The sequence below is a fragment of the Acomys minous genome, assembly GCF_964271855.1.
Source record: "Acomys minous genome assembly, chromosome: 6".
Lineage (NCBI taxonomy): Eukaryota > Metazoa > Chordata > Mammalia > Rodentia > Muridae > Acomys > Acomys minous.
Window position 1 is genome coordinate 11118946 of NC_140487.1, and position 22851 is coordinate 11141796.

At 42.1% G+C, this 22851-nt stretch overlaps 1 protein-coding gene across 1 annotated transcript in view; it reads right to left on the bottom strand.

Moving 5' to 3' along the window:
• The window catches only part of TES (testin LIM domain protein), a 41610-nt gene that overhangs the window by 9432 nt on the left and 9327 nt on the right, over positions 1-22851 (bottom strand). Inside the window, exons 2-3 of the mRNA XM_084785760.1 lie at positions 10600-10685; positions 387-639 (exon numbers count right to left, since the gene is read on the bottom strand). Coding sequence (XP_084641886.1) covers positions 387-639; positions 10600-10685 — 339 coding nt within the window. The remainder of the gene's footprint in view (positions 1-386; positions 640-10599; positions 10686-22851) is intronic.

Genomic DNA, 22851 nt, shown 5'->3' on the forward strand with positions numbered 1-22851 from the left:
AACTTTTTGTTCAGGTCTAAATAAATACAAAAAAATCTAATATTTATTCTTTCTCATCTTAAGAAAAAAATTAAGAATATCCTAGAACATTTTATAGATTGATATAAAACACCTAATTGGTTTTTTCCCTGATTTTCACATAATTACTACAATTGTTAGAACATTTCCTAAAAAAATAAGGTATATTAGATGGTCAGAAAAAGTCTATGAGACATGTAGAATCGTGTTTAAAATAGTAGTAATCGGAATCCAAAGTCAATGGGAACTCAAGAGAAACAACAGATGTGTGGTAGTTGACCATGTCACAGAAGGAACTGCCTTAAATAAACAATCGAGTAACACGAAGAAAAGAAAAGCCTCCTTCTTCCTCCATCCCCAGGACTTACCAGCGCCTGGTTCTGGACCGGGGGAGCCCACTCATAGGTAACGGTGTTGATGGATACATTCTTCTTGGCAGCAACTGGATTGGTCAGTATCATAACATTGCGCTTGTACATGGGAATTCCATCTGACTTCAGCTTGGCAATCAGGGTGGTGTACTTGGTGTCTTCAAAGAGTCTCCCCACTTTCCGATCCTCCTCGTTGCTCAAGAGGACGTCATGCTCTTCTTGCCCACATTTGCAGTTACGGCATATTTTTCTACCGTTTGGGAAGAAGCAGACAATGACCAACTGCACCTAGCCAGTGATAACTACGCATGTGCAGCCCTTCCCGTTTCTTTCAAAGCTGAGGGATGAGCATTCATAAACTAAGCAAAAAAGACACATGAAGACGCATCCTTGCTCCGGGTGACTTGGAGCACTTAGGTTATAACTAAGACCGTACATGTTCATGGGGCCTGATGTGAGGATAGCCACGTGGTGTTGGTCTCTCACTCCTTACTCTCTTGCCAAAATAAATAATTCAAGCTACCTAAACTACCCCAGCAAGAGATTTTACTTGTCATTCATCACCTGTTCCTATTTTATTGTGTGTCTCCATGTTGTTTTTAAGTACGTGGAAGAGTCACAGACTTTCCCCATAAAACACCGTATGCCAGATACCTGCTGGTCTACAGCCTTTTCCACTTTCCTTTCCCGTTCCAGCTTCACTCTCCTTCCCTCTCTCATCCTCTCTCTTTCCTTTTCCATTTTCATAATTCCTTCCTTTTTTTTTTTCTTTCCCTTTCCTTTTCTAACGCTTACCCACCAACTGTCATACATCTCACTATGTATAAAAGACAAGTGCCCTTGTATCAGGATCAAGCGAGCCAGGGCTACATAGTGACAACCCGACTCCAAGGTAACACAAATTAATTAATGGTCCTCTGGCCCCGTGGTGTTTTGTTCGAGTTTAAGAACACAACCCTTTCCCACCAATCTCTCTCGCATCATGCAGTCAGTCACTCATGCAGCCTGTAAGTGTGTCCCTGTGTCCGGCAGCATGCTTGAGACCTGGACCCAATGAAAACCGCTGGCTCAGCTTTTAATCTTCTAATATCTACTTCCCGGTGAGAAAATTACATAGACACGCACAGACATTTTAATGACATTTTTGTTAGGAATGAAAAACAGGCTACCACGACAGTAGAATTTTTTACTTCAACCCGGTAAGGAAAGGATTCCAAAAGAAAGTGATATTTAAGTTTAGAGCTGAAAAAAAATGCATGGAGCATAACTGTGGGGGTGTGCAAGAACGTATACTTGTGGCCGAGGAAAGGCTCGCGACACTTGAATAGAAAGAGGAGTATTTGCAGTGGCCTTAAATTTGGAAAGAGATATTCGCATACAAGAGAACGCTGTTAGGGAGTGTGAAGTTGATGAGGATGAGAGCGAGACAGGCATGAGACACCGGGAAGCTGTGGGACCAGCAGCGCATCCTGCAGAGTTTGACCATCATTATGATAGCAATTGTAAGGCATCGAATCATAGGTAATTAGTAACATGAACCTACTGTTTCAAATATCAGACAACCTACCATGCAGAGACTGGTTTAGGGATAGGACATATGTGAAGGCTACATACCATGTAAGTCTTTCAGATGCATGCACTTCATTCAAACATTGTGCATGGAGTTAGTAGTGGTGTGGTTTTTTAATACTTGCAGCACTGTGGCTACTTCATAACGTAATCCACATGCTTGGTAGTCTGTGCTGTGGTCTATGTAAGATATACCTCAGCTGGAGCTAGGGCATTAGACAGTAGAGGCAAAAAGAAGAGATCTCAGGTCTTCTCAGAGGCAAATCTAACTAAGGTTGTGGTTGACTTAGGAGCAGTGGTAAGACTCTCAAAAAGGTAACACAAATTTTGGTAATGAACAAGATGATAAAAGGATTGTTTAATTTATCAAGATTAAAGATGCAAAAGAGAGATTTGAGGTAAGGGATGGGGAAGGTTGAAAAGTTAAATGTTTTCCCTACAAGAAGAACATTATGATAGGCAGATTTGGGCCCAGGGGTCCCGCTCAAACTATGGCACCAGCCAAGGTCAATACAGGCCATAAACTTCAAACCCCTACCCAGATCTAGCCAATGGACAGGACATCCTCCACAGTTGAGTGGAGAGTGGGGACTGACTTTCACACGTACTCTGGTGCCTCATATTTGACCACGTCCCCTGGATGGGGAGACCTGGTGGCACTCAGAGGAAGGATAGCAGGCTACCAAGAAGAGACTTGATACCCTATGAGCATATAAAGGGGGAGGAGGTCCCCCTCAGGAACAGTCATAGGGGAGGGGAGTAAGGGGAAAATGGGAGGGAGGGAAGAACGGGAGGATACAAGAGATGGGATAACCATTGAGATGTAACAAGAATAAATTAATAAAAAAAAAAAAAGAAAAGTTGAGCCGGGCATGGTGGCGCACGCCTTTAATCCCAGCACTTGGGAGGCAGAGGCAGGTGGATCGCTGTGAGTTCGAGGCCAGCCTGGACTACAAAGCAAGTCTAGGACAGCCAAGACTACACAGAGAAACCCTGTCTCGAAAAACCAAAAAAAAAAAAAAAAAAAAAAAAAAGAAAAGTTAAATGTTTTCAAAACTAAATTACTGTGGAGTTTGGATTGCCTGTGATATGGGATAAAGATACAAGTAAAGATGCAACCGTCTTGTGTTAACTCTCCTGGTCAAACGAGAAGAACTCTCAAATCTTGAGATTCAGGGAGCAGTACACAATGTGAACAGATTGTGCCAACACCTCTGTCTCCTGGGGAGAGTGTAGCTGGAAAGGCTGAGCACCCAGAAAGGTGTCTGCAAGGACCTCATTGGGAAAGGCAACAAAGGAGGAGGAGGGACAGGGCTCAGCAGTATTGGAGATTTAAGTTGGAATGGAAACATATGGCAAAGGAGTTGAGCATTTCAAACGGCATTCTGTAACTTTAGATTGCTCCGGGGTCACTACAGATGCAAATTTGCATTAGAAACTGTTAAGCGTGTGTGCTAAATTACATAGATTGCTAACAAAAGAACTTTGGAGTGTATATGCTCACAGCAGAAAGTCAAAAGCTCAATTACTAGGTGAAGTATTCTATCCAGGAAATTATTTTAAAAAGGGTCAAAGAACTCTAAATCACAAGGAATAAAATTAAGAGTGATAGGGGAAACTAATGATGTGAATGGCCATTGTCAGTATTTTTGTTTGTTTCTTTTTCTTTTCTTTTCTTTTTTGTGTTTTTGTTTTTGTTTTTGTTTTTCGAGACAGGGTCTTTGTGTTAGCCTTGACTGTCCTGGACTCGCTTTGTAGACCAGGCTGGCCTCGAACTCACATCGATCCACCTGCCTCTACCTCCCAAGTGCTGGGATTAAAGGCGTGCGCCACCTAGCCCAGGCTGGCCTGAAACTCGTGGTCCTCCTGCCTCCACCTCCTTCAGCAAATCCTACCTGCGCATGTCACTATAACCCACACCATTTTCATTACTAGAAATAGTCAACATCTCTCGTGATCACAACTGGTTTTTGAATCTCATCATAAGAATCAGACAGCTCCCATAACAGCTTCTCTGGGTAGAAGAAAACCAAAATACTCAACTTCAATCCAATAAACACTTAACATACATTTACAGTCAGTATATTAATTGTACATTATGGGGCAAGAACCTAATCCTGCTATCTCCAACTATTCATATTTGTGAATTCACATTCATATCAGTGAGGAAAAAAAAATCAATGAAACACAAGACCCTGTCTCGACAAACCAAAAAAAAAAAAAAAAAAAAAAGAAAAAAGAAAAAAGAAAGAAAGAAAGAAAGAAAGAAAGAGAAACAGAAAAACAAAGCAAGCAAGTCATGCTCAGATGCTATGACTGGTTACATAGAGGCACAAATCATTAGCATGAAGATTTTAGCAGGTTTTCTGATTTAAAGTTAACTTTTTTTTTTGCCAGAACTAGGAAAGACAAGATACTAAAAGTTAAATGGATATCTTTGCCAAATAACAAATTCTTAACTAATTATATTTTTTGTTCCCTCAGTTTTCTTATAATTCTTTCTAATACATAAGCTGGAAAGACTGGGTGTGGCTTAAAGAGAAGAATAAAACAAGAGAGGGAGAAAGAGGGTTGAGAAAGGGAGGAGAGGGGTGGAGGCAGGAGAAAGAGGGGCAGACACCAGGGAAGAACAAAAACATGGCTTTTCCTGGACACATGTTGGTCAGGAAACTTTATTTGGCAAAGGTCTGTGGAGAATTAATCTATTTTATTATAGCTATAAAAGATCCGTTCTTACATCCGTTTATCTCATATCCCATCTAGTGGAAAGGATCAGTTTGCCCTTTTACAGTGTGGTCTTTATTTGCCTGCAGTTAGCCAAAACAATGGAATTATCTACAAAACCATCACACGGTGGTTACATCACGATTAAAGGTACGCTGGAGAGAGACGGAGGTCGGGGAGAAACTCAGTTCTCAAAACAGGTAAACAGATCTTTATGAGGCTGTGGACTATGGTATGCGTTCTACCAACCAACAATGTGACTAGTTATAAAAACAGATATAAGACTCCGACTTTGGATCTGCTGGCCTAGGTTTATATTAGTAAATGTGTGTGCCATAAAATAAGGAGTTTGGGTTCTTTTTTAAATGAGCAATAAAAGAAATGATAAGGGAAATGAAACTTGCTGGTGGCTAAACATGAGTTTTGGCAAACTGTAAGTCCAGTTATATTCACTGTGAAAGTAGTAAGTGAAAAGGCACATGACCAATGAATGACACAAGAGTCACCTCTATATTAGTATTATTACATGATTTGGTCATCCTTTGGAAACTTCATTTTTGGATGAAGTTCCTTTCTCTTACCAACCCCTTTACCCACCTACAATAAATATCCTTACCAGACAAATCGTATCAGGTTAAAGAGCAGGACAGCAACTATGGTAAAAGGTTGTTTTAAAAACTAGCACCTAAATCACACACACACACACACACACACACACACACACACACACACACACACAGAGAGAGAGAGAGAGAGAGAGAGAGAGAGAGAGAGAGAGAGAGAGAGAGAGAGAGAGAGAAACAAACCTAGACTCTAGACTTAATATTCTATGTGACAACTACTTGAGCTAAATCCAAGGAAGCAAAAATGGAATTTCTAAAACTTTAACAGAGATAAATACAGAAATGTATAGTTTGAAGAGGAAAAAGAAACTCCAATTTATTTTCCTGAAAAAAGAAACAATTTTTGTATCATGAGTCATAAAAGTGATTATTTTTCCATTGCAAGTAGCGAAACCTGGAGAACTCTGACATACTGCCAGCTGTCCCGTTGATCTAAGCAAGGCCGTGGAACTGCTACAAATCGTAATTTAAAAGGCTGGAAGCTGCCCTTTTGTAACAGGGATGGACATATATGGACAGGAGCATGGGCCTCTGTTGCAGATTCAACACAAGGGTTACTCCATTTATGGTTGGGAGCCTTCCATTTTCTGCCAGGTTTAAATCCACTAGAAATTCTGCAACCTGCACTACAACTGAAGTAATGTCATCTTTTGTAAAATGTAACTGTTTTAACACTGGCAAGACAAAACTATAATTGTTACTTCTATGATGAGAGACCTATGGTCATAATTACCCTACTACATATTCAGTATGAAAAATAATTGGCTATAAATGACTTAAAAGTCTTGGGATTATGCCAGATATTTCCTAAATACTTTTGTCTGCACATTGCTGGAAGAGCGTCCCGTAGCTAGTCCTTGTTGCCTGGATGCTTTTTTAACCTCTAGTTTTCCACTAGTCTTGGAATGTCTAGCACACTGAAGAAGGGACACACTCACAGACAAAGGATGCCATTGTTCACAAGGATGTCTGTGCCACCAAAAATCACACTTCACAGCAGGCGGCTGATGAAGCTCAAAGCTGCCTGGATGTCAAAGTGAAGATGTGTAACGCAGCATGAAGAAAGACAGTGAGGAAGACTTTGCCAAGCTTGGGGTTCAAGTTCACCTCTGCATCCATAAGCCATGACATTGTTAAGGAATTTATTTACTTCCCTAGGCCTGCTTCCTCACACAAAACGATGGATATGAACAAAGTTAGGAAGAACCAGGAACACAAAATGCTGTGAGAAGCAGAATCTAAGGCTGCCGCCCTTAAGACTGTCACCTGACATTCCCATAAATGCGTTTTTTTTATTTGGCAAATGGGGGAGGGGCGTCCAAGTGGATGTACTCTAATCACTCGAGCCTTTAAAAAGGAAAGGAAGCAGAAGTCAGAGAGACCGAGGACACAGGAAGGGTTTAGCTGTGGAAGGGTTCTAAAGAGGGAAGTGATTGTATGTCCAGGTATGTGTGTGGCTTCCAAAGATGACAATGACCTCATTGAAAAGGGAGCGAGGAGACAGGGACCTCAGCTGCCCAACAACAACAAGAATCAGATTCTACAAACAGCAAAAACGAACAATTAAATTAAAAAACACAACTCTTTTATGTTGGCCAAGAAGAGAATGGGCCACTCTAACGCTGCCCCCTCCCCAGCGTCCATTAAGGATGGAGGCTCAGTTAATGCATAGGCGGCCTTTTCCCCCACTCAGTTTGTAGCAAGTGGTTACACAGAAACAGAAAAGCTCTGCATGCGTGGCATATGGAAATAGCTCATAAATTATATTTAGTAAAAACTCATTAGCACAAACAAGGAGGTATAGCATTTTTCAAGTTTTGCTACTTGAATGGGGTTTGGTGAGCAGAGTGGAAGTTTCCTTCTACATTTCTATAAGTACAAAGATTTATTTTTAGTTCTCTATAAACTTTTGTGACAGTTTCTCAACTTCCATTCACCTGTCTGGGTCCACGCTCCACCACAGCGCTCTGGGCTGTGCCAAAAGGCTACCCCATATCAAGTGGACTCCTGTGTCCTCGGCAATGAGGCAATGGAAGGCACTGGCCAAAGGCTTAGGGGGGAAGCCTGAATGCTCAGTAGTCAGAGGAGATATGAGCTCTAACTTGCAAGGCACATGAAGGTGCGGCCACAGATCACACTGGATCCCCTCCACTGTACATGCTGGACTCCTACTGCCTAATGGCAGTATAAAGTCGACACTTCCAGAAGGTAATTACGGCTCAATGAGGTCATGTGGGAAAGGTCCTAATGTGACAGGACTGGATATATTACATGGATGACCCCCCCCCACACACACACATGTGCATATGCACACATACACTAGCCACCAGAGTGCATAGTGAGAAAGTAACTGCTTACAACTTGGAAAGTGGGCCCTCGGCAGAACGTTACAGCATTCCCAGTGGCTGGGAAATGTGTTTCCATTTAATCCTCTAAATCTATGGTGTTTTATTATAACAGCTATTGCTGACTAATACAGTGGGCAACAGTAGATCATGATCTAAGGGTTTCTGTTTCTAGTGCTGGGGGTAGTACCTTTCCAAGCGTGGGCATATGTGGTAACTAACTCAGACAATCTGAGGGGATAACATCGAACAAGTAGTTGGGAATAAATAATACTTAGAAAGAGAGTGAGAAAGGCTGGGTAAACCAGTGGAGGCCAGATGCTGAGGTCTGCCAACCAAGGCCAAAAAACGTCATGAAAGGAAAAGGTCCAGTGTGCACAGAGGGTACAGAGCAGCACCTACAAAACCATTTCAACATACCATTCTATGGCTACCAGGATGTATGGACTGAATCCTAAATGTCGAGGGTCACTGAAGATGGAGGCGATTAAGTGGCTGGGGACCCCATGGCTCTGATTTATTTGCGCTCGGAACCACTGGTCTAGAGTATGTTTCTATGACTATAGCAAAAAGGGGCTAGAGAGATGATTCGGTTGTTAAGAGTAGTTTCTGCTCTTCCAGAGCGTGAAGATTCAGTTCCAACATCCACATGCATGCTAACAATTGTCTGTAACCACAGTTCCCAAGGACCCTACACACTCTCTCTGACTTATAAGTACATAATTCAAAATATATTCTAAAAAATGTTGAAAACTAGTTGCATCCTGCCTCTGGTCTTCCAGGCAAGCAGGTTGGGGAATGATGGAGAATCCTACTGGCGGAATCTGTCTGGACCTCCACCAGGAGGATGCACACATTACTAAGAAATATCATCTGCAGGGACCACACAAACACCAGCTAGGTTGGAGGCCAAGCTCTAGTATGTATGACTCTTGGACTCTAAGACTACGTCCAGTTTATCAAAGAAGCCTAAAGTTAAACCTGAAAAAAGAAAGAAAGAAAAAGGAAGGAAGGAAGGAAGGAAGAAAGAAAGAATGAAGGAAAGATGGGTTTTCATGCCATTAGGGTCTAATCTTGCCTGGCCAACCTTTCAACAATTTGAAAACATCAGATTATAGCATAGAAACCTGCAGGAGAGAAATGATGCACACAAAGTTGCTCTAAACTAACCTGGTATACAGAAAAAAGCAACCTCTCTTAGGAATGAGTTTAAAAATCTCATAAGCAGTTTAGGAAATTGCATAGCTGAAAGAATTATGTTAAGCTTGAAAACACTGCGCCCAGCAGGGGGCGATGTGTCCCTCTGCAAAGTCATCTGATAGTCACAAAGTAAAGGGGCCATGGCAGTAAGAGGTGAAATGGTCACCCTAGCATCTTTGTGGTCCTTATCCATGGACTCAATTAACAGAGAATACAAAACAAACATTTGTCGTTCTTCCCCAAACAATACAACATACCAACTAGACACGGAATTTACCATGAATTAGATACTGTAAAAAATCTGGAGGAGAAGGAGGAGGAGGAGGAGGAGGAGGAGGAAGATAGCAAGCAAGCAAACACTATTTATGGTAAGAGCTGAGCATTTGTGTTTCTGGTCCTTCAGTAGTACAGGTAGTTAACCTCATTCTAACCCTGAGAAATTATTCTCTGTTGGTGATATTATCTTTGTATTACCCTAGAGGCAACAACAGCTATTTAAGTCTGGAATTTACACACTCCATAGAAAATCCTAAGCTCTTTAAAAATAAAAAAACAAAAACAAAAACAAGAGTAAGGAACTGAGCCGTGACTTCTGGAAATAGTGATCTCTTGCTCTTAAGGACATTTTGTCTGTTACCTAGAGATTATTAAATATGCAAGCTTTTAATGGAGGCAAATATGCCAGTTTTTATTATTTCTCTCTTTAGCTTACACTGTGTATACCCAATGGCTGTTGAAACTTTTTTATTCTAGTTTCCTGTGGTAATCTGATGTATCGAAGTAGTAGCTAAATGAAGTTCAGTGTGGCCTGGGGCTACAGGTCAATGGACAAAGGTTTGCTTTGCATACATGGGCCTCTGAACCTAATCCTCAGTATTTGAAAAAAAAAAAGTTTATTGCCACAGGGCAAAAACTATCCTCTAACTTCCAGCAGGCATGTGGAAAAACTTTTAGTTTCCATTTTTTCGATTTACAGGATACAAATGAGATCTGTCCAAAGTAACATTTTTTTTTATTCATTACCAAGAGTCTTTCAGAAAGATGCACTTCATTCAAAAAATTAGCAACAAATTATTTTATTTCTTTTAAAAGTTTCAAGTTCCTCAAAGTTTCTCAGTAATCAATTTACTCCTGAGATTTTGTTTTGTTTTGCTTTTCAAAACAGAGTTTCTCTATGCCACCTGGCTGTCCTGAAACGCACTGTGTAGACCAGGCTGGCCTCGATCTCATGGATCCACCACCTGCCTCTGCCTCTCGAGGGTGAGATTAAAGACATGCACCTCCACTGGCCCATGAGAAAAATTTTAAGAACTAAACTTAGTGTTGCTTCCTGGCAACTAGGATATGAATGTGCAACTGAACACGCACACTTGATTGGCTGCAAAGGCAGGTGCAAGCCATGAGGAGTTCTTACTAGCAAGTTAATTAACAGTCCTGGAGGGTTACTGTAAACTCCTCTGCCACTCAGAAAGGCAGATTCAGTATTTGGGGGTGACGGTGAGGGTGGGGGGGGGGTCACAAGAAATCTGGAAGGTAACAAGTAAGTCAATCAACTCACATACAGTTATCAGCAAAACCCACTCGTGATAAGGACACAGAACAGTTGCACTTTTCATTACCTTCTTAGAAAAGAGAAGTCTTTCAGCTACGAAGCTGGGCCCAAGAACGTGTCAGAGAGTGCGAGCACATTGTCCAAGGGCCACTGCCGGAGAGGGGAAAGACAAATGACACTATGGCTCCAGAGCTCACCTCCAGAAGTGCAGTTCAAACCCTTCACAGTTCTCCTTGCATTTTAGACAGGGGGCTCCAAATCCTTGTTCATGACCTAATCCCATCTGGTAAGGAGGAGAAAGGGGAATCCATTAGCACGAATTTTTAAAAATGTAAAAAATTCAATAAATCACACGTTTAATTCCACTTAACACGCTTGTTGACATAACTCTCAAACAAACCCTTTATGAGCTTCACGCTGTTTAGCCAAGGGTGACAGCAGGTATGCAAATGAAGCTGCGAGCACATACTGCATACTTTGTATTCTCATTGCTTTTATCATGAAAGGAAAAGAAGCGAAGTACAACTATAGAGAAAACTACAAATACTGAAAGTCAAAAAAGTCATGAGTTTATGTGTTTTCCCATTCTGTGTCCTGAATACCTCAGGTACAGGGAGAGCTCAGAGGGCACAGACAGGAGGAAAGCAAACACATGAACGAAAACGTTTAGGAATTGCAATTACAATATTATTTTACATTATGAAAGTACAATCACAGTAGCTACTAATATTTATTGAATACCACAAACAGTATTCTATCGTACTTAGTATTAACAAAACCTCACAAAACACTTATGAAGCAGGCACTATTGCTCTCTGTTCTTTAAAGATGATTTCATTGAACCCAAAAAGTTTTCAGAATTTGCACAGGATCAAAATGTCAATACATTCTGGAACTTACCTAGAAACCTCCTCCCTGTAGTCCCTAAAGGTGTTATGAAGGTGGACAAGGGAGGAAAAGCAATCAATAGGCTTATCCAGCTGTAAATCTCAATTTTACAGTGAGCAGCCCAGAGAGCTATCCTGGTGGAACAGTGGTCCTTCTATTTAAGAGGTGCCTTAGTTAGGCTTTTACTGCTATGAAGAGACAATCATTTGGACCACGGCAACTGTTCTTTTTTTTTTTTTTTTTTTTTAGGTGAAAGCATCTTTAATAACACCAATTCCCCATGCCACAATATTAACAACTGTGTTTCTATCATTGGTGTCCCATTTCATTGTTACATCTCAATGGTTATCCCATCCCTTGTATCCTCCCATTCTTCCCTCCCTCCCAATTTCCCCTTATTCCCCTCCCCTATGACTGTTCCTGAGGGGGATTACCTCCCCCTCTATATGCTCATAGGGTATCAAGTCTCTTCTTGGTAACTTGCTGTCCTTCCTTTGATTGCCACCAGGTCTCCCCGTCCAGGGGACATGGTCAAAAAAGCTAAGAGCTCGTGGACACTAAAGGAGAGCCTGCTACTGCTACTATCCTAAGCCAGTATAAAATCTAACTGTAGTCTAAATACTTAATCTTATACCCATAGATAAGGGTATCTATCACCCCCTCTCCCATTAAAGAAGTGTCTTTTTGCAGTACATGGAAGCAATTATAGGAATCCACAACTAGTCAAAATGCAAAAGACAACTGACCATGGCATATGAGAGCCCCAGGGGACATCTACAACAGGACTTAGGGAACATGTGGGGTTGGCATTGTGAGAGGCAGAGGAGCAGGTGCTGCTGGTAGATAGCCTCTCTTGATATGACAGGCAGGCTGCTCCATTAACTCACAGACTTTCATCTTTCCTGAGTGCTGAGACTGAGTGAAGGCACCAAAAATGCCTCTGGCAGAGGAATTAAGTGTAGAAAGAAGTTACACCAATATATACTGTGTCCTGTGACCTAAGAGAATGAAGTACTAATTAAAAACAAAACACAAATAAAGATGCCTAGCTTTTAGAATCCGTCCTAGCAACCAAAACCACGAGACAGATTTCCAGGCTGGCAGTGAACTTATTTACCTATGACAGAAATTAATTTACATATCCACATTTTGGCTACAGAACTTAAACCTCACCAACACCCAGCTGAAGAGCTCTATCTAGGGCCACATCGTTGGGTGAAATTTCTAGTCTTGCCCTCTTCTTCAACCTCAGTTATGATAAACAAGCACAATGCCACTCTAGGGCAAAAATCCATGATTCCCGCTCCCATTCCATGTTCAGTAGGCGTACTGCTTCCAGACTGAGTTATAACCCGGAATGCAGTTCTAAAATCCGATACAATAACATTGTCCAGAGAGGACAAAGCTCTGCAAGTGGGAGGCAAATTTCCCCTGGTCTGCTCCTCACTGAGGCCTCTGGCAAAGTCAGTCTCTCTCTCCAAAGTCAAGCATGCCCCAGATGAAGGAAACGGTACCCATCCCACTTTGTAGACAGAAGCACCCACCCCTGAGCGGTTGAAGGTCCATTCCATGCCTTTTAAGGGACAGTGCCAGAGGACCTGGGGTTCCCCAACTGTTCTGAATTCCAGGTCAAGAGCCCTATTTGTTCTAACAGCTCCAGTGATATCTCTCCCCAGTTTCCTTCAGATTCAGACTCCTTGAAACCTAAGGCCCAGAATCCTCCCCACACTTCTTCCTTTGTCTTTGCCCTCCGCACAGGCCAACCCAACAGGGCAGAGTCCTCTTTTTCACAAAAGAGATGATTCTTACATTTGGCCCCTCAGGTCTTACAGGCTACTTTCCACCCAGTTCTCCGTGCTTCAGTGAGGAGGAAAGGTGTTCCCTAAGGATGCTCCAGATGCATGCAGGGCCATACAAGATGGGGCAGAAAGGGGTGAGGGAGGCCTAGATGTCTGTCCTTGTCAGCTAAAGCAAACTGGGTGTTTAGACAATGAAATCCAGATCCTTGGACTCATGAACACTAGACTTGTGTGTGTGCTTTTATGTAATAATGATGTAAGAAAATGATGAGAACTGTATAGTTACACATATCAGAGAACTGTGAAAATGAGGAGGGACCACTGAAGAGTCCAGAAAAACTGTGAGCTGCTCCCCAGTGCCACCAGCCACACTCAGTGATTTGTGAATCACTCCTCTGCCCTGGGTTTCATCTAAATAAGAAAAGAATTTGAGAAAGGCAGTGTATTATCAGCTTACACAAGCCACAGTCATTTGGACCTCAGCCTGTAAAGTCTACACAAGCAACCGCAGTTGAGGGGCACACCTCAGCTCTGTGATGCATCGCACTTCACCAGCACTGTGTGATCACACTCCCTGCGGAATCAACACTCGGTGCCCTTAAAAACACGTGGTTTTCATAAGCACGCACATTCTAGAGCTGTCTGCTTCACGTAATTTTAGCAACATATTCTGGCCAGTGTCAATAGAAGGATATGACAGATTAATTTTTTCTTCTTTATTGCCCAAGAAAACAGGGCCTCTGGATTGACTATATTGGGAGAAATCATAGAGCTGGGCTTGGAGAACACCTATCAAGGGCCTCTGAAAGAAGAAAAGTCCCTCTCTAATAGTTATCTTGAAATACTTGTCACAAACAAGACTTTTTAAATAACCATAACCAGAGGCTCCAAAACCTCAGCTTACGGTGCCACGGCCTGAGCCTCCAAGCCCCTGCTTTCTTCTGTTTATTTTAGAGTTACAAATGGAAATGGCATCAACTTCTCCATAATCATGTCAAGAAACCATATCTGTTGGCAACATTTCAGGTGACCCTGTTGCTCCACAGCAGAGGGATTGCACGTCATAGAGGTGAAAGAGAAAAAGAGGGAGAGAGGGAGTGGTATAAAACATCTGGTATGTCGAACACGGTCTGGGTTGATGTGGAGACGATTTGGATCTGGAAAACATTATACAGTGTTCAGGGTGAGCTCATGTGAGCCGTGCTGCCTTATAACCACATCTCCCTGTGGAGCGAGACTCGCTTGTGGTGACTGAATAAGCAAGTGTTACTCAGGCTGTTAACCACCCTGGAATGAAGCCTCTCAGGGTAGGTAAAAGATATGAAATGTACTCTATTCCCCTCTGTATGGCCGTATATTTACTCATTTATTGGATACATAGGTACATATACATGCACCATGTATACATATATGTATACATATTTATGTTGTAGTCATGGACAAATGAATAACATTTCTAAAATGCTTCTCAGCGATTGGCTCTCCTAGACACCTAGTGGTTTCTGTACAGCCCCTTTGCAAAATCAATATATTCTGACTCACCCTGACACAAGGTCTTAAACTATTGGAATTGTGCAGATCATTGCTTATTTCCCAGTCTCTACCAACACACATATGCTCCCAAAGGGCAAAGGAAAGGGCAAGCTAAGTCAAATACTGACCTTGAACAGGAAGAAAGAAACACCCTCTAACTTGTATATGCCTTGTCAACTTTCTCAAGTGAGAAAACAAAAAACACTAATTGTTATTACGACCCATGATTAATTATCCTTAATAAGACTTCTTGGTTTGCCTTTGGTTTGTTTGTTGGTTGGTTTTTTTGTTTTGGTTTGGTTTTTTTTTTTTTTTTTTTTTAAGAAGACCTCTCAATTTGGTGGTGGTGTACTTATCGCGTGCCAAGCCCTAAATATCCCAGGTTGCTTGCTCATCTGCATCCAGTGTCTGTGTTCAGCCTCCCCTCCTGGCAATGCAGGACCACACTGGAGCTGATTGCGCCCTCTGTAGGTCACCTGGCTGTTTCATAGATTAACTCACCCCACTGTAGGTTACAATGCTCCACTGCTCCATGTGTGAGATGCTTTTTTTTCCCCTTATAAAGTAAAAGATGAATTTATTTTTATAGAAAGCAAATATATCAGACAATGAAAGCTCCAGAATATGTGAGATCTACTCCTTTTTTTTTTCAATTTGTTTTTAAATTTAATTTACTCTTCTCTCATATATTACATCCTGACTGTAGTTTCCGCTTCCAGCCGCTTACCCTCCCACCCCATCCACACTTTCCTTCAAGAAAGGGCAGGCCTCCCTTGGACATTAAACAAAATGGCATATCGAGTTGCCATAGGGCTGGGTGAAGGAACCCAGTAGGAGAAAAAGGGTCCCAAGAGGCAGCAAAAGAGTGAGGTGCACTACTCCCTCCCACTGTTAGGAGTCCCACCAGAAGATAAAAGTATACAACCATAATATGTATGCAGAGGACCTAGGACACACCTATGTAAGCTCCTTGGTTGTGAGTTCAGTTTCTTGAGCCCTGAGATGCTTTTAATGAGATAGTGAATCCCTCTTTTTTCCAGTGTCAGAGCAGTTACTATAAAACCTGCCACTGCCTGATTCCTCCCCTTCCTCCTGCTGCAGCTGTGTTCCCTAGGAGTGCTGCCCCTTGCCTGGGTCTCTACTCCTTTGCCCCATCTGTCCAAGTCTCTCTCCACCCAGTCTACAGGCCCAATTCTAATTCTTTCACGTTTATAAGCTTTCTTTATTTTTTGTTGTTTTGTTTTATTTTTATTTTTATTTTTGTTAATACTAGAGAGAGTGCAACATACAGGCAGTTGTACAGTTGTTTTTTTCTTCTGTTTGGGGGCTTTTAATATTTAAATTTTTTCCTTTTAACTTTTATGATTTTATTTCTTTTTTAAATTAAATGTTTTATTTTTTACATATACATTTATACTATTAGACATATATACAATAAACTACCTATAGCAAGAAGAACCATGATACAATCAGGAATTATATAAATGTTACATTCTTAATGTTTTGGCATTTGTATTTGGCAGCCTTGAAGAAAACATCTTTCCTATCTTGGTGCATCCAAAATTCTGAATGTGAATCAATATCTATCATATTTCATCATTATCAACTTAAAACATCTATCTAGACCTAAAAACATCTTAACCCCTAAACAACTAAGCTTAATTGTAAAACTAAATTATCTGATCTTCAATCTCATCACGTACTTGAGAAGCTTTCTTTATTACCTGGCTCCCCCTCATTACCGTTTCCCACAGTTCTTAGTAGAAATTTCATTATTTAGTGCTTAACTGCACTGCGACTATTTTTTTTTAAATACTTATTTATTATATATACAGCGTTCTGCTTGTATGTACACCTGCAGGCCAGAAGAGGGCACCAGATCTCTTTGTGGATGGTTGTGAGCCACCATGTGGTTGCTGGCGATTGAACTCAGGACCTCTGGAAGAGCAGTCAGTGCTCTTAACCGCTGAGCCATCTCTCCAGCCCTGCACTGCGACTATTGACACACCAATTTACCATTGACTGTGAGCTGCTGACCGTAAGCTTCAAGTTCTCTCAATGCTAGAAGAATTTACTTATTTAACTGCTTCAGTAGAATGATCTTTAACATAGTATCTTTCCCCCCATAAACTCCCCTTATTTTCACAAGAATGGCCCCGGAAGAGATTGTGGTGGTAACAGAAGCATCTCAGACTTCCTGAGTCTCACACTGCCAGGCATGGTTCTAAGTGTTTCCCACGAACCAACTTGTTTGGGGTCCCTATTTCCATCAAGGTGACAAAGTGGCTTGTAATGAAGGAGGAATTCTATAAATATATAGTACGAGTGGTGATTACTACTTGCTAGCTTGCTTGCTTGCTTTGTTTCGTATCAAATCTCTTCCCTCAATTGCCACAGAACTTTGCTCCTTCCTTGAAAATAATGTTTCTCTCAATATGTTGGTTGTTCACTCCATCAGGACCAGAAAACCTTCCCAAAGTCAGAACAGAGAATGACTTTATTTATTTATTTATTTTTGATTCTCAAAAGCCTGTTCTCTTTCTCAAAACATATACGAATACACACAATTGTACATACAGGTACATACACAATATACTACATAAAATACCAGGGTTGATTGGTAGAAAATTTCCAGACACATATTTATAAGAAATTTTCTACAGTTCTATATAACACACCAGGGTTTTCTTTTAAGAACACAAAGGAAAAGCAGGAAAGGCTTTGTCTGAGGATCCATATACTCTTACAGAAACCACATGTGATCAAGAATAAAGAGACAGACGCAGGACCTTGGTCATATGAGGATTGTCACTACATGACTAGTTAGGGAGTGCTGAAGGCCAATCATTCTTATATTTATAGTGTTAATCCAGCATTCAAAAGCCAATTTAGCCACAGAATAGTACTAGGGACAAAGTGACTTAGAAGGTTTCATAAATTTCATGTAAATAGTTGATAGGGGAAAAAATGTAATCTCCGTAGTTTAAGCAGGTTCCCGAGAAACACTTTCAGTGACTACTGTAAAATTACACTTTGCCACATTCTCTAATAGATCACCTCTGTGAGGAAGCTTCCCTAGGAAGCGGCCTCGCCCTGAATCTGTTTCTTTTGGGGAAACCCATGCAAGCTGTAAGGACGGCGCCGTTAGTAGGCTATGGCTGTTGCTGAAAGTACTTCTTACTCAAGACTGGTTCTATGGGAGGAGTCTGCGGTGACAAGTGTACTTAAGCGATGCACCCTGAAAACCCCATGTCTTAGCTATAAAAGGGATTTTCAGAACCTGAGTCCAAAAGGTATCTGTGGGAGTGCCTTAAAAGAATGTGGATTGCAGCAAATGCTCCTAATTTGGTCTTGTGTCAGTCACTACCTCCACAGCTGGCTCCAAAGAGGGGCCACTCAGACAGAAGTACACTTCATGAAGACACCGTACCCCAGAGTTTGAACAGTGCCCTCATTCTTGGCATGGGTCAGGTCTGTAGCATAATTTCCTCAGGAGTACTCCATTATGATGCGTGAGTGAGAGCAGGAGAAGGGGTCTGTGGAGTGACTGAATGGCCCTGACTCCCCGCTTAACTAACTAGAGTATGTCAGGAACAAGGAATGTTGTTGGGGCATGGTCTGATGTATTTTGATACTAATTACTGCTTGCTGTCTCTGTGACACCTTTTAATTAATAAAAAGCCATCCCACCTGAGCAGGGCAGAGGAGATAGAGGTGTGGTTAAGGTTCCAGAGAGAGAGAGAAATCCTGGGAAGAAGAAGAAAAATCGCCACGAGGAGGAAGAAGAAAGAACCAAGGAGTAGAAGGCACCATAGGTTAGATGGAGGAGAAGCACACGGCCGGCGTGGATGGAGAATCTGGCCCAGAAGAACATTAGCAAGTATTTGGAATTATGGATGGAAGGTAGCTTGATAGAAGTTCTTGGAAGCAGATGGCAAGGGATTGGGGCAGGGATCCCATACCTGCCTCACTATGGGAATAGTTAGATGATTAATATCTGCCCTGCCCCAGGTTAACTAAGGCTATTATAAAATATATCAAGTCAGTGTCTTAATTGATTCATAGCCGGGCATACTGATCATACTAATAATACTGATAATAATACTGGTAATTTAAAAAAAAATAGAAAGGACAGGCATGTTTTCACCAGACAGAAAAATGAAAGGCTTACAGTTATGGCTGAAGAGCTCTAGGGGCTGCAAAGGAATTGGGGAACTCCCAGATAAAATGGGAGAAAGACCCAAAGGAGATGGCACATGGAATGGGGTGGGGTTAGACTGGCATGCAGAATAAAAATCAGCTTCCACAGAACAGTCAGGAACCTTAGACACCAGGGGAGGTGAGAACTAAAAAAGGCCTCCTACTGCTGGGCCCTGGTGTTTGCCAACCTACTTAATACCCAGACGTCCCACACCCCACACAGACCCCTGCTCTGGAAAACAACAGAGAGCAAAGCTGAATATTTATGTTGTGCCTTAACTAATTTACAGCTGCTGTCTAACTATTGATAGACTAGAGAAGTGGTTTGAGACTAGGGCTCTGTGGTGCTGTGGGAGCCAAGCTCTGAGTTTCTCCCTAGTACAAGAGGAAAAAGAATGAGAGAGGAGGTTTCGGGCCAGCAGACACTGTGTTCTTTATTTACAGACCTCCTATTGCAGGAGCATTTCCCCACTAAAGACGACAGACAACCAGCATTTACATTTGCTAAATGGTTCAAAAAATTAGGCCATTTCAAAGCATGCACATATTTTTCTACTTATAAACTACAATCAAATTTCAGTTGCATGCTAATTCAGTCTCTCTTTATCTTGGTGGACCACACTAAGAAACTAAAGTTAAAGGACCAGTGGGGGCCATTCCCAAGTCGCCAATGACGTTGCAGAAGCTACGGTCCACTCACTCAGACTCCTTCCTATGCAGAGAATACTGCGGACTGTAAAGGTCATTCAGAATGAAGGAGGCCTCACCATGACTCCTCCCATACCCCTCACTACAGGAGGGATACAAACTCCATCCCAGCCATAGACAGCTGCCATGATTTGTGCCTAAACTCCTCAAAATCCACCCGTAAAGACAGTTGTTTATTCTGTCCTTTCTGACCATGATATTCTGTTCACGCTTGGACCCCAGAGTGGGCTGGGCTCAACCGGGCAGGGCTTCTGTTCACTTCGGGGCAAGTGGTTCAGGGGAACTCCTGCCGAGGTCTCTCATCTCTTCTGTGCTCTCTCATTTTCCTCCAGACTGGCCTGGGATACTTCCCAAATTAGGAGCAGCATGCCAAGGAAGCCGGGGGAGGCAAGCAAAAAGTCTGTGGAAGCCCAAGCCTGGAACTGACACTAGTGTGTCCAATGCATCATATTGGGCCAACAAAGTCATATATCAGTTCAGACTGAACGGGAGGAAGACAAATTGCATTCTTAATGGGAAGAACTGCAAAGAGCAATGGGATTCTTGCAAACAGCCAAAGAAACTGATGATTCTGATTAGACAGACATACCAATGCCCTATCCTGACACTTGACACTGTTGAGTCAGTGGCTCATTTTGAGAACCTAACACAGAGCTGAAAAGAAAAATAATTAAATCCAGTAATGTAACATATCCCGTTCACTGAGCTGTTGAGAAGTATTTCTCTGTGCTCAGCAAAGCACGAGCCAGCGATAATTTGCTTAAGTATGTCATCACAAAATTCTTGATGATCCCATCAGCTGCTTATTAAATGATGTGATGATCTCTGAGTGGCTTTCGTCCCTCTGCATTGCAATTTTTGATGGTGGTGATGATGTGTTTGTTAACATATTACAGAGAGCTATCAGCATTTCATAGATTATCGAAACCAAAGGGGGCGGGGGAAGAGCCTGTCCAAATTAACAAGCAAGTATCAAAGCTGAGATTTAAACGTGCATGTGGGAACACCAAGCTTTGCATTGCTTCCTTTAAATCCCCCATGTTACAGAAGAGTATGAGCTGGGTATGGCAGAGCACGCCTTTAATCCTAGCACTTGGGAGGCAGAGGCAGGTGGATACTCTGTGAGTTTGAGGCCAGCCTGGTCTACAAAGGATAGCTAGGGCCACACGGAAAAACCTTGTCTCAAAAAACAAAAACAAAAACAAACAAACAAAAAAAACCAAAAAACAAAAGAGGATAGCAGTGGTCAATATCCTCTGATTGAATTCATCTGTTCCACAGAAGTCACAAGAAATAACAATTCTACTGCCTTGTCTACTTAACAAGGTGGAGTTGGGGTAAATATGTCTTGTCTCACTTTCCCTTACATTGGGCCTATTTCTCTTTGGACAGCTCCGCATCCTATTTAGCACTGACATATTCTAGCACTTGCACAATGGCTTGACCATTTCTGTAACATACTTTGATTTTGTTGTAGTACTTAAAAGGTCAGCCTTTGTGGCCTACTTTAAAACTCAGTCACTTTGGCATTTTCCACAGAAATAAGTTCTACATTTCGTCATGGAAGGACTATGGCCTGGATGAGAGGAATTTGGAAATACCTATGTCTCAAAACTAGCAGAAGAGTGGCCAGATTTAAAACAGGACCTCTGAAAATCAAGTTAGGCACACTCAAAGTTCATTGTTCCTTCATAGCCTTTTAGACGGCCAAAGACTACTTGATTTGAAAGAGCAGTGCTCTGTACTTGCATAGGATAGTATCACAGTGCACATTCTCAACACATTAAACATTTTCAGAAAGGAACCCTCAAGTCCAAATTTACCAGTCCAGTCCTACTACCTCACACTTCAGAATGCCATTCCAATGCCTGATTAAAGTTGTGTCATTGCCATCACCTCATGGATCATGGCCATCACGTCATAGTTGCTTGCCTGGACTTCTCTCTTTATTTGGGGCTTGGGTGTGCACTTTTAAGCATAGGAGGTCTTAAAGGTGTTCCTGGTTGCCTTCTACTCTTTCAACCCTTGGCTTCAAATACTGGCTGATCCAAAATGAGGAAGACCAGAAGGTACCAAACCTCTTTAAAGGCATTTACCCAGAAGTTAAAGGTCGTCAGACAAAGTTCGCTGAAAAGAAAGATCTAATTTTGGGTAAGGTTTTTGTTATAAATATTCCCTGATGTTCTTCCGCATTATGAGTAAGGCTTTTGAGCTCAGGAAGTTCAGTGGCTTGATGGCTACTTGACCAATAGCTGCCAGGCTATTTCATACTTCTGGCCGCAGTGATGCTGGGTAGAGAGCTGAGTAAGAAACCCATGCGGGATAAAGGTGAAGGCCAGCTAGGGAGGTAGCGCCATGCTTTCCACTGTTGCAGAGCCTGCCTGGACTGTGGATGAGCCTCCTGGTGCTCCAGGAGTCCCATAGGGATAGGACAACCACAGCTCCAACCCCACCACGTTCAGCAGACACCAGAGCTATTCAACTCCCATTCCGGCCCATGAGAAGGTCATTAAACTACTACTCTAACAGGTGCGGCTGTTTTAAAAGCTAGATATGGCGTAGTGGAGGGCATCTGTGACTCTAGGTCATGGAAAGTAGAGGCAAGACCTCAAGGTCATCATTGGTTATGTAAAAAGCTCAAGGCCAGCTTGGGCTACATAAGATCCTATCTTAAAATTACTGTGCAAAGTGGTTCGTATCTGTAATCCTCCAACTCAGAAGGCTAAGGCAGATGGACTACCCTGAATTCAAGGCCAGTTTGGTGTGTGTGGTCAATTTTAAGCTAGTTTTGACTAGAGAGCCTGTTTTTTTGTTTTTCTGTTTGTTTTTAAAGAGAGCGACAGAAAAAGAAAAGAAACGTAGATACATATACAAACACACACCACCCTCATGGCTTCTCGGGAAGACTACTCTGATGACCCAGAGAAAGCAAACCTACCAAGGTGAAGATACATGTTGTTCCAACTACACGTAGCATTGCAACTGTCATGGATGCCTCTCCAACTGCACCTTTGCTTCAGGAGACTTTGATTCTGTCATGAAAGCTTCAGATGACCCTGTTCAGAAGCTTGGGGCATCTCCCAGAAGTCTTCCCTCTGATGGTGAGGAGCAACTAGCCCACCCGTGACAGCGTGTGTGCAGGATCTGCTCACACCTCTTCCTTCCCCTCCATGAACAATCCAAGAGAACCCTGTACATTACCCACTGATGCTGCAGCCCAGCCCTCGATAAAACCTCAAGAATATGTGGTGGCTCACCTGTCTTTACCTCATCTTTACTACAGTAGAATGCACTACATTGGCAACTGGACAAGCTTTTGGC